Source organism: Anomalospiza imberbis, chromosome 26 (assembly GCF_031753505.1).
Source record: "Anomalospiza imberbis isolate Cuckoo-Finch-1a 21T00152 chromosome 26, ASM3175350v1, whole genome shotgun sequence".
Lineage (NCBI taxonomy): Eukaryota > Metazoa > Chordata > Aves > Passeriformes > Viduidae > Anomalospiza > Anomalospiza imberbis.
Genome location: NC_089706.1, coordinates 5905678 through 5918608, shown reverse-complemented (window position 1 = coordinate 5918608; position 12931 = coordinate 5905678). Strand labels below are relative to the sequence as shown.

The 12931-nt window shown below is 47.4% G+C and overlaps 1 protein-coding gene across 1 annotated transcript in view; it reads right to left on the bottom strand.

Annotated features, from left to right (window-relative positions):
• Positions 1 to 1594: 1594 nt before the first annotated feature.
• Positions 1595 to 12931, bottom strand: part of LZTR1 (leucine zipper like post translational regulator 1) — a 36775-nt gene continuing 25438 nt past the window's right edge. Inside the window, exons 14-20 of the mRNA XM_068173354.1 lie at positions 11731 to 11900; positions 9528 to 9684; positions 7473 to 7599; positions 6227 to 6376; positions 5913 to 6018; positions 5125 to 5205; positions 1595 to 2401 (exon numbers count right to left, since the gene is read on the bottom strand). Coding sequence (XP_068029455.1) covers positions 2285 to 2401; positions 5125 to 5205; positions 5913 to 6018; positions 6227 to 6376; positions 7473 to 7599; positions 9528 to 9684; positions 11731 to 11900 — 908 coding nt within the window. The 3' untranslated portion in view covers positions 1595 to 2284. The remainder of the gene's footprint in view (positions 2402 to 5124; positions 5206 to 5912; positions 6019 to 6226; positions 6377 to 7472; positions 7600 to 9527; positions 9685 to 11730; positions 11901 to 12931) is intronic.

The window sequence follows — 12931 nt, the reverse complement described above, 5'->3', positions numbered from 1 at the left end:
GCTGGGGATTGCTTCTCCACCTTGCTTTTTACCACCACGCTGGGGCTCACATTGGGTTGGAGGAAAGGGGTGCTCCTGCTCTCCCACCAGCAGTCCCAAGAACTTTAAAGAGCCAGTGGGGCCTGCATGTGGCAGAGACTGTAGGAATAAGACAAAGCTGGACAGCCACATTGTTCTTTATTCCTTATCAAATGCAGGGATATGACTGCACAAATTCCAGTACAGAACTGCCCAAGGCTGCAGGAGCATCAGTAACCTGAGAGCCTGCTGGCCATAATGATAACAAGGTGGTGAGAACAAGAGCATCTAACTGCCCTGGGAAGCTCATGTGTACCCCAGTCTGTGTGGCCCCTACAACACCTCCCATCCTGCGATCTCCAGGAAACTCGGGGGTGTGCTGTCAGAGAGGTGCACGGTCCTGGCACTTGCACAACAGCAGCCCAGAGGCAAATCTCAATGGCTACAAGTGTTCACAGTAAATCTCTGACCCAGCACTGTGGTCCCTACAGCCGTGACTGAGCCCAGATCCCCCCCAAAGCCAAGACCCTGCAGTGCCCGCTGCTCAGAGGGTGCAGAGGTTGTGCATTTCCTCACAAGTGGGCCCTCAGGATTTAAAGAGGGCTGGTTATGGCATGTTCAGCCTGAGAGAATGAGGCTTCCCTGGGCAGTGGGTGTCCTCTAGTGGATCAGCATTACTGGAAATAGACTGTAGTGTTGTTACAAGCTGCAGGGTAGAACCTTTCTCCAGCTGCCAACCTGGTTTCCCAGGGAACGCAGAGCAGCTGTCAGTACAATTATCATGACCTCTGGTAAGAGACTCCACTGTCTGTGAGGAGACTCATCTGGAAACAATCCCTCTGGTTTAAAAGGTGCCCTTGGCTCTCAGAAGCACCTGTCACCTCTGGTCTGACTCACCTGAGCAGGCCAAGGGAGACAGGGTGGTCCCTGGAGCACTTCCCTTGGATTGAATCCGTGTCGCATCCTCCATTGCCCAGACTGAAGTCCTCTTGGCACGTGCAGGTGTGTCAGGCTGTGGGATGCTGCCGAGGAGCTCACAGCTGCCGCTCCAGGAACACTTCACTGAATGAAAATCATGGCTGCACAGGTGGGAGTGTGAGGGCTGGAAGCTGCATGTCTCGACAGAGATCCTGCACCAGTCCAGCTTCAGACAAGCAGAGAGCAGCCCCTGCAGCTGGAGCAGGACAAGGTTTTGATTCCTACCTTGTCACTCCCTCCCCGGGCAGCCCCAAGGACTCTGGGCAGGGCTGGGACAGTTCCACCACCAGACACTTTACCAACACCACATTTTTGGTGCTCTCCAACCAAGACCATCCAGCTGGGAGGAGAGGTGGGAAGCATCCAGCACAGAGCTGGGGGCTACAATGGAAGGGAACAGCAGCTGCCTCTGCACGGGCTGGGAATGGCATTCTGCCTTCATTCACCTTCCTGCAAAGGCAAGGGTTCACAGACACACTTCAGTATAAAATTAGTAACAAGATGTAACACACTTATTTTTAACAATGTGACCTTCATCAAGCGCAGAACGTATTTTGCTTAATTTTTTTCCAGAATGAAATCCAAGTCAATCATAAAATGCCAGGAGAAGATGTTAATTCTTTATTAATAAATAGATTTAGAAAGGCTTAGCAAGACAGGATTAATGGATTTGATGGTCAGAGAGGACTGCTGTAATCTTCCAGTCTGACCTGCTGCAGAACACGGATCTGGATTCCTGCAGCCCACCAATCTGGGCAGCTGCACAGGGGCTTATCCGTTAATCCACACCATGGAGTCTCTGAAAAGTCACTACATTCTGGTCCAAGGGCCAGTTCCCTGTGAACACCACACGCTCTTGTTCCCAGTTTCGTTCTGACTTCCCCCTGCAGCCCTCGGGTTGGGTCAGCTGAAGCTCTTTAAATAGTATTCTTAAAATATTGTGTTTCAAAGGATTAGTGACTCCTACTCATGACTGCTTGATTTTACAGTATGAAAGTAATAATGGGCTTGATTATGAACTTAGTAAACTCCCCAAACCATGTGGAATTAATTCACCCCTGCAGTGATTTCAAGTCTACATTTGGGTAACAAATGTAACAAAGTCCAACCGTTGCACAAAGGTACAAACCCAGCAAAGCCAGAGAGAGCACCTCAGCTGTCCCTGCTCCTCCAGGGCTGCTGTAGTGTGCAGACACTGAGCTACTCCATATGCAACAGTAAACCAGAGCCAGCCCTAAAGTGCCAGTGTTTTTCAGGAACAAATGAGAAGGTGGTTTTCCAAGGCATGTCATATGTCTGCACTCAGCTCTGCACACTGCTTGTCTGAGATGTGGGTAGCTAAGGAATCTATGATGTCAAGGAGGAGGAGCTGACTGAGCGAGCGGAGATTTGGCAACTTGGAGACCTTCAAGGAAAACAAAACAGAAAAAAACAGGAAGAAATTAAAACCCTCCCCAAATCACAGCTCATGTATTATCCTTTTACCCTTGGCACCCCATAGCAAGTCTGGCTGGGCACAGATGGTGCAAGACCCCAGCTGTGGGGCTGGGCTGCAGGGAACACCACGGGGCTCCAGTCAGGGCTTAGAACCAAATTCAGACTGCTGGGAGTGGAGAGCAGCAGGAACCTGCCCCCAGAGCTGCCCCTCTGTTGGTACAGACAGCCCCACTGCTACAAGACACTGACTGAGCACTCTCCTAAGAGCCGTGCTGACCAGCCTGAGCTCCGAGATCTGTGGTTTCGCACTGAAAATGTGACTCAGGTCCTGATCCCTTTGCTGCTGTGCTCCTGAGAAAAAGCTCTTCTCAGTATCCATGCTGGTTCTCCTGGCATTCTTCCTGCAGTCAAAGCAGGTCAGTGGAGCACTTGCCAACAAAAACCTCCACCACATCAGACAGATGAGAACCTACAACAAACTTTATGCTTTTGGACTGTTCAGAAGCTCAACTGTTAGCAAAAAAGAGCTGTACACATTCCTCCCTTCTCCTCAACCTCACGGTAAGGAGTCAGTAATCCCTCTGTCTAGAGGCACTAACACACACCCAGCCTCCAGGCAGACTGTGCCCTGGCCCTCACTCACCCTCCTTACCCGAACTGACATTATCCCCTCGCTCTAGGGAGCTGCACTGGGATAAAGAATAAAGATGTCCCGAGCAACCTTTGAAGGCCAGGAGGGAAATGGCTGAGGAGGCTTTCAGGAAGAGCTCAGCATGTGCTTGTAGCAATATCCCCATTCTAAGGATCTGCCAGGACTGGGAGGGAGAGAGACCCCTTGGCACTGGTGGGATCCTGCCCCCACCCAAGGCATGCACTGCAGAACAGATCAGGGTGTCACTGCAAACACGTCACAACAGCAGGTTTATTAGGGCTTTTGCACAACACTGACACACAAGAGCCTGAAAACACATTGCCCAAAGCAGTGAACCTCTGGGAAACAGCTCTTCAGTAATGCTCCTGCTGTGGGGAAAACTCCTTAACAGTCCAAATCCAGAAGAGCATTAAGTAACTGGAAGAACAGGAGATCCCACAGCCAGGGACTCAGTCTGCCTGAGCTCTGGTGACCCACCAGGCTTGTGCCCAAGAACAAATCCCCCTCAGAGCCCGTGGCTGGCCCAGAGCAGAGCAGAGAGTGTCTGTGCCCAGCCACACTGAGTCACCCAGCCCAGGCCAAGAATCACACACTGAGGCCTCTCAGGCCAAGGGAAAACATTGCATAATTGAGATTTCTCCGTGCACATCTGCTTGACAGTCTTCCAGCCACGTTTTGATGAACACTGTTCTACCAGTCAACAGTTTAAATATAAAACATTTCCCCACATCCTGGTGAGGAAGTACAGCTGAGGAACGCCCTCCAGCTCCCATCGCTGCCTCCCAGTGTTGTAATGTCCATTTCCCCCTGCACGTTCTGGGGAGAATCACACCTCTTTGTCTTCCTGTGGCCTCCACTGGGAAGTGATACTGTGATATTTCAGCCCTCAGCGGCTGCAAGGCACTGACCCCAACCCCAGGGATGTCCTGTACATGTCCTGTCCTGTCCAGTGGGACCAGTCCCCATCCCTGCTGAACTGGGCTGCTCCACAGGACTCATGGGGCCGGAAGAAAACAGACAGGATGAATGAAGGCAGGGCCTGCAACCTCATGCTGTGGACTCTCCTCTGGGAGTGATTTCTGGATGCTGGCTCCACTCTCAATGCTTTTTATGCAATTTCAGTTATTTCTGAATGTTAAATGCGTCATGCTCCAGCAACTTTGGCATTTAATGAAGAGCCTGAACACCATCCTGTCTCCTCTCCAGACACTAATGGGACATAGCAGTGCTCTTCATCCCCAGGAGGATTGAGTTTAAATATACAAAGGAGAGCGAGCTACTTGAATATTAACTAGGGAATTATTATCAGTATGTGTGTAGCATCCAGAAATCCCAATTCCTATGATTTATCTACCTATTTCAGCAATGCTAATAAGCTGAGCAATGAACTGATGACATGCTGGGGAACTCTCATGGAGGGATCACATCTCATAGGAACAATTAAATGACAATACCCTTATTCTCTCAAGTGAGGACAGGAGTATCAGCACATTGGGCTCTTGACCTTTCCTGCCACGAATGCATAATCCCATCAAAACAGAACCACAGAATTTTTAAGATTGGAAAGGACCTCTAAGACCACAGAGTCCAACTGTTGAACATGTAAATCACAGAGAGCCCAGCCAGGACATGGTAATTTGTTTTAGAGCACATGATAATAAAACGTGCATGACAGAGAATACTTCAAGTAGAGTTATGACACTGATAACTGCTAGTGAGGGAGAGATTTGTGCCCTCAATGTACAACAAACTTACCCTGCTTTGCATGGCACAAAATTAACAGTTGGAACAACTGGAAATGCAAGCAATTCTGATTGGAAGGGCTTCACATTTCTAGACTAGCTTGTTCTAGTCTTTAATTTACTTTGGTGTGAGAAATGTGCCTAGCAGTCCTGTCAGCAAGTGTCAGTAATATGCAGCCAGCTCTCAGCTGTCTCACGTGAGGAAGAATTAAACTGATTTCTATAAGAACATGTCTTTAACCAAGGCAGTGACAGAGGACAGCAGCTCTCAAAAGCCACAGAAAAGATGCAACCAACCTTGGTGAACTGGTGAACGATGATGTGCAGGCAGTGCCTCTTCATGTCCAGGGCCTGGGTCTTGTCAGCTGCCTCTAAAATCTAGAGGAGGAGCAAAAGGGTGATTTCCTTTCTGCACAGCTCAGATGCACAAACAGTCCTGACCCAGAGCAGGTAACTCCTCTTAGCTAGGCAACATCTCCACTTTGCATTACAAACTGAATATTTTCTGAACTATTCAAAAATAAGCCTTGGATTTAAAATGCCTGGAATCCTCAAGAGACAACCAGCAGGACTCGCTTCTGCTTGTGCTGCAGAGGTTCAGGCTGCCTACCTGGGAGGCAGCATTGGCTTTCTTACCACAAAATATCTTTTGTTAGCTCAAACTCCACTGCAAGATCCTGTCAGCATCACTGATAAAACAAGACTAAAGTTTGTCCCCTGTAGACCACCATTTGCCCTGGAACAAATGTCTGCCAAAAAGGGTTTACAGTTAAGTGCTGAGCACATGGCCATCTTAAAAAGACCTTTAGAAACACAGTTCTGTAACGGGGGATGAGAGCTCAGGAGGAGCCAGGGGAGCAGTACCTGCTGAGCAGTACCTTCCTACAGCACAGGAACAGAAGTGACACAGTATCAGGTAAGGAACAATGCTGCTGAAGGCTGGGCTCCCACACATGTCATCACATAGGGCCACTGCCACTGGAAGGGTCTGGGCAGTCTCAGTGAGCTGGCACTGGGGGTACCCACTTGACCAGACCCCTTGGCCTTCCTCTAAGTGACTAACTGAAGTGCTTGGGGACAATTACCTGGAGCACATTCTCCACTGTGACATTCATTTCCAGGTTCTGCTTACAGTAGGCCTGGAGCCTGTTGTTGGAGAAGCCGTAATAGTAAGGTGCTGCAAAGAGGTATCTGTCCATTCCGTCGAGGAAAAAACCAGAAAGCGAAGGCGAGAGCGCTTACGGCAAACAAATCCCTGTGAGGAGTGGGAGTGCACAGCCTGCTGGTACCCCCCGACAGACCACCCCCCGGGCTGTGCCAGCAACCCAAAGCAAAAGGAAGGTGACCTGCTGGACATGCACTCAGACAGATCCTCCAATTCCTTCGAGTCTAAGGATACAGGGAGTCCTCAGGAGGCATGTTCACTTCTCCATAATAGATGTATCTGAGCATGGACTCGAACGCTTGCTTGCTGGGAACCATTTCACCTATAGAAATGTTCACTTGCCCATCTTCTGGCATGAATGAACGGAACATGGCTTCAAAGTAACTGGAAAGGGAAATAAAACCTATATAACACATTGTGCAGACAAATGGTTTAACCCAGTATTGTTCAGAGGCTGCTATTCAGAACTGCAGCTTCCAAAGCAACACATTCAGGTGACAATCTGGGCAAAAACACTGCTCATTTATTTTTTCATGTATGTCTGCCAGTGAAAACTCCAAATATAATCCCCCTAATTACCATCAGAACTACCTGAAATTTGTCTGTTTCTTGAAAATTAGGACACATGGTGCTTTGATTTTTTCTCTAATTTGCATAAGACCCAGCAGAGAGCTTAAAGCATTATGAATTTCCTTGGTATCTACAGGCTGCCAATCATCAGGGCTGTTTTAAGAGCTGTGAAATGCTCCTGGTAAAATACCACAGTAACTAATACTGAATATTGCTAGGTTTTTTTCTGGGAAAAAATTGTGACCGTATTTGAAATAGAGATTTTATGTGAACACTTAATGTTTGGTGGAACATAAGGTGCAGGTCCACAGAACACACAAGTGCAGGACAAATCCACTTCACCCATGCCCTGAGGAGGGAGAACAGTCCCACCATCAGCAGGGTGGACTCCTTTCTCTGCATAAAGCATGAGAATACTCTAGTCTCTGTCATGCACCATTTTTTGTTATGTTTATTCATAACCAGTCTTAAATACCAGAAAGTGAGAAAGAAATTAAAGCTCCACATGATAAAATACGAATTGTTCAATGTCAGAAGGCTCCTTCTGACCTCAGTGGACATCTGTTACTTTCCACTTCACTGAAACCACCTTATGTTTTCCACCCTTTTTCCCTTCCTGTGATTTTACAGATGCTTTGTCTTGCAGTGCAGCTTCTCACACACCCTCTGCAGAATCTCTGCAGTTCTAATTTCTTCCAATCTTCCCCTGCTGGGTATCAAATGGAAAAAAAAAAATTAATCACTGCTGCTTAAAGGCTTATTACACTCATTGAGCAAAGCTGTGTCTTAAAGCTTCATGCAGATTTAAGTTCCTCCCTGTCTTCTGAACCAAGCCAGCTGAGCACAGACTGTCCAGCCCTGCACTGTCCCTCACACACACTCCTGGCACAGTGTTAGGAGCAGGGCTCACCTGGAGCGAGCTGCCAGGATGGCTTTGTGGGCTGGCCGTGGATGTCCATCTAGGAGCAGGATGATATCACAGAATTCAGTCCCAGCTCCTTCCAGGTAAGCCTTCATGTCCTGAATTAAAGATGTTCCTGAAATTAAATGTAATGAAATGAAGACATGATGGTTCCAGGTGATCAGGTACTATCAAACTAATACATGGCCAAGCCAGAGCTCCAGCCCCTCTTTCCTTTGGGACTCTCACTGTGAATTTGAGTCAAGTCCTTCCTCATAATCTTGGAGCAAAATGAGCTTCATTCTTCCCCACCACAGCTGATTCCCTACAGCTCCTCCCAGAACCAAACCTGTCAGCTCTGCTTTCTGTCACTGACAGCAAACTCCAGCTGTGGCCAACTGACATGTGCTCTCTACAGATATGAAAGCTGATTTTTTCCCCTCCCTTTGCACTATTTCCAAGTAATTTTGTGTCCCAGATTGAAAGGCAAGATGTATTCTATTTGCCATCTGTATGGCAGTTGTCTTCTGTTAAGTGAGCAGTTTCCTTAACTTCCACAACCAATCCTCTCTCAGGGGAGTCATCTGCTGATAACGGGCTATTGAATGTCACTGGTGACTGATAAGAACTACAACATCCCACTGGGAGATGCTCCACCCAGAGGGAGGAGCCAAGCATTCCTACCTGGATATAATCTTGAGTTTCTGGAACACCAGCACGGCTTTTCCTTCACTGGGTTTCCCAGAGGAACAGCTGCCTCTTCCACTGCCTCTTCAGAGGAAGACTGCACCCTTTTCTACAGGATCACTGCCCCAACAGAACCACACCTGCCACTCCAGGAGGACCGCAGCCACAATTTCAATTGGACTGCTGCCAACAGCCTAACAGGATGTCAGGTTGTGTTCTGACTCTGGCAGTGTTGTTTTGGTTCACTGCGTTGTTTATTTTATCTTTTTATTTTCTTTCCTAAAAAAGAACTGTTATTCCTGCTCCCACATTTTTGCCTGAGAGCCCCCCTTAATTTCAAAATTATAACAATTTGGAGAGAGGGGTTTACATTTTTCCATTTCAGGGGAGGCTCCTGCCTTCCTTACCAGACACCTGTCTTTCAAAACCAAGACATTTGGTTTGGAAATCTTGCCCAAATCAGCAACAAAGGCTTCTTTTATCCAATATTTTAATCAACCTTTGTAAATACACAACTAAGAAATAGAGCACATCCAAGTCTGCTCCAAACTCACTCATATTTTCAAAGTTCATCTTTCAGTTTTTAATGTTTGGGTCTCTCACACCATTCTAGCTCTGGATACAGAACTGGCTGTGCCACCTTCCCAGCCAGTGCACCTCACCCCTCTGGGACAAATGCCAGCCAAAGCCTTTCTACTTGACCTTCCAGGACTAGCTTCCTTCTCTTTCTCTTCAGTTCTCAATTATTTTTTGTGCAGCACTCCACACCAACACTGCCAATGCCTCTGAACTTTGTGGCCTTAGAAAATTTCATTATTACATTCCTTGTGTTGTGTGTCAGGATGTTGAGGAAGACTAGTCCCAAATCACCCCTGATAAATTTCACAATAAAACTGTAAATCACATCTTTTCTTCTCCTCCCTATCTCCTGTTCCTTTCACATGGGCACACAGAGCAGTGCCTCATTCACAAGATCCTCTTCCTTCCTCCTGCTCCTCCTTGGTGAACACCTTCAAGCAGGCTGTTTCCCTGCCCAGCTCTGTCACCCTTCAGCCACTTACAGTGACTGTCCACTGCCTTTTTTTGGATGATTCTTTACACTCTTCTGCTCCTTCTCTCATGTCTCTGAACAGGACCAGGATGGTTTATTGCAAGAACACAATCCCATGTACTTTGATGGGACACTGTTCTGATTGAACCTCACTGGGAAAAGAACTGTTGTGCTTCATCTCAGTCCAGGAGAGAGCCTGAGCAGTTATCCCAGCTGGGAACTGGTGGGCTGCAGAGGGCTGATTCCCACACATCTCCCCAGGCTAAACAAACCATTAGCAAAGCCAATCCAGCAGATGGAATGACTCCAGAAGGCAGGAAGGTTACCGATGTCGAGCGGCTGGTCAGAGTGTGTTCGGACAGGAGGCTGCTGCTTTCTCCGCACAATCTCCACAATGAGGGATGAAGAAAGATGCTCAAACTCCTTCATCATTATGACTTGATTAAAATGGGATTCCTTCACCACAAAGTTCAGGCAATGTTCCTTAAAAATACATCAATATTCATTAAGAAATGTATGGTTTATTGTTTGAAGTCATCTTACAGCATCCCATAAATCTTGCATGTTACATATGCTATCAACCATCCTTTCCTTTGAACCTCCACATGGGTCCTGCAGCTGGGACTATCCAACAGTGATATCCTTATCCTTTCTAAATGACCATTTAGGCTTCTCCTTGAACAGGAAATTCAGGACAATTCTAAGCATCTAGAAAAAATTGACTAGAAATATTACCAAGGAAGAGATTAACTGCCCATTGAGCTGCTCCAAAGCGTTCTAAAACAGGAATCTCAGGAGATACTGAAAACTTCACGGAGATAATGAAGATTGGTTGCTACCTCATAAGAACTTTTAACATAATTAGACACCAAAAGTTAATTTAAAGGGTGAAGAGATCTTAACTCTTGACACTCTCCATCAAGGGTCCGAAGAACTTACAGGATTCCTTGTCTGGGTTTTGCCTGAGCCTTTTCCAAAAACGCAGCAAACAGTTCAAGAGCTCTGGAAGGCTCTTGTGTAAAAAACTTCTTAAAAAATCAGTGTGGTGAAAAGGTAACAAATGAAACAAATGAACCAGACCTAATGCTAAAGAGTTAGAGACAAAAAAAGGGCACTTTATTTCCCAGTATGAACCAAGACTTCCCCTCATTCCACTTTTATAAGCAATAAATACAATCTATATCAGCTCACCATAAGGTGGGTACAAGTTCACCCAAAGAATCATTACTACTGTCTGTTTCTGCCAGTTTATTCCACCTGGGATCCAACAGCATCTGTCAGGAGTCACCCGTGAAACATTTTAAATCATGATTGGGATGGCAGAAAGAACAGCTTTCTACAGAGGACCCACCCATGAGGACTCATGAGCACCCGAGCAGACAGCATGCCAGTTCAGGGTGATCCGTGAAACATTTTAAATCATGACTGGGATGGCAGAAAGAACAGCTTTCTACAGAGGACCCACCCATGAGGACTCATGAGCACCCGAGCAGACAGCATGCCAGTTCAGGGTGATCCGTGAAACATTTTAAATCACGACTGGGATGGCAGAAAGAACAGCTTTCTACAGAGGACCCACCCATGAGGACTCATGAGCACCTGAGCAGACAGCATGCCAGTTCAGGGTGATCCTGCTTGACTGGAGCCATGTGCAAGAGCCCCTGTCACTCCAGAGGCAGCCAGAGCAGGTGGGGACACCAGATCCACCAATGCTTGAGCTTCTGGGCAGATGATGGCACCATGATGCCATGCACCAAAGGCTGTGCTGGCATTTACACACTTGATCCTGGCCCTGCTACTTCCTCCTGGAGGCATTTCCTCTCCCAAATCCAGAGCACACACAGTGCCTGAGGAAGTGCTGGTGCACACTGGTTTCTCCAGCCTCACACGGTGCTTGCAGCCACCAGCAATATGGTCACTGGTGTGCACAGGCTGAACATCAAGAGCAGGTACTGCACGGTCCTGCTCTGGCTCTGGGGGCAGGAGTTGCTTCCCTGCAGGTTCAGCAGAACTGGCTCTGAGCACTGCTCTGGGATCAGCACAGCCAGCACCTCTTGGGCTGCAGCCAGGGGTCAACTCTACCCTGACTGTCACACCCAAAAGCCTCTCGCCCACCACAGAGACAGAGGATCACTGGCACATTTTGTTTTTCAGTGCAAAGGCCTGAGAACAGTTTTGTTTTTCCATTGAGAAAATGAGAAAACCTATCTGCAGTGCCAGTATATATAACACAGCAAGACCAGGAAATGCACTGGTTCCATCTTGCTGCAGCAAGAGTGAACTGATGAAGAGCCAAAGTCACTCTGCCCTTGACATTCTACAAAGCAGATATGAAAAAATATTGAGCATGTATTGAAAAAGCCTACATAATATCACAAGCCACTGTAGGACAACCCATGCTAAATATACTAAAGGAACTGTAATTAAAGGCATGATGAAACTGCAAAAGCAGATACCTTTGGCCAAATGTTAATTACATAATTAAAAAAAAAAATCTTATCAGTTACTTTGTATGCAGAATGTGATTACCTTTAGCTGATCCAGCTGAAGCTTGTTAGCATTCTCACACACAATGAGCACATTCTGCAGATCTACAGATGCTTCGATATACTGAAGGCAGAGCTGTTCCAGCCGAGAGAGCTTGAAGTTTAAGGCCAGCTTGTACACATCCATAATGAGTAACACATCCTGCACATGACCTGAAATTTCAAGAGGGAAAACTGCTGGAGAGCTCAGAGAACAAAGAGAGGAACCCTTCTGAAAGTGTTTTTTATATCAACTGGAGAAATCAGAATAGTAGAACAGGCAGTGGCTGCAGTATTTTTATAGAGAAAAGAATTCCATTCCTGGTTAGATAAAATCTTAATCAATACTAGAAGAGGAGGTTCAGATTTGAAGCATGCAAAAGACAAAGATTTTGTGACAATCTGGATCACAATTTTTTGCAACCCTCCAAAGAAAGTGAAGTGATTCTCTAAAATCCCTGATAAGGCCCAGAGCTTGCAGCCCAATTTCTCAAAGTGCCCAGCTGCCAACTGCCCTGCCAGAGTCCTTGGGTTTTACACAGTATTAACAATCAGCTCCCTGATTCTGACAGACCCTGATGAAGGTACTCGGTACTTTCACTCTGTGCTTCAGCCTGCACAGACCCACAGCTGGTCTGCAGAGGCCAAAGTGAGAGAGGGCAGAGGAGACCCTTGTAGGCCACTGCAATGGGGCTACTGGGACACCAACTCAAGGAATAATCCCTCATGGCCTTTGCTTTTCTCACAGGAGATCTCTGCCCATCTGCTCTAACTACTTTTTAATAGAGAAAAGCCCTCTCACATGTCACGTGCCTTCCCTGTGTCTAATTGGAAAATCCCATTTGATGAGCATGCCCAATTCCATTAGCTCAGCCTCTGGATGGCTCCCCAGGGTGCTGCTCTCTGAGCTGAGAGGAGCAACTAGGAATACAAATGAGCAGGGCAGGGCCCATGGAGGACCCCAGCAGAATGGGGGGCACCAGGGAGAACCCCTCGTGGGCTGGGGAGCAGGGGCAGGCTGCCTGGGAAGCCTGTAACAATGGGAAGAGCTCAGAGGTCCAAGCCTTCCCTTGGCCTGAGGCCGTCCCAAGGTGAGGGTACCGAGGATCACTGAATGGCTGGGAGCAGGACCTGGCAATGTCAGCAGAATCCAGGGAGCAGTTCCCTCACCCAGTCAGTGGGATCATTCTCAGACAGGGAAAGCC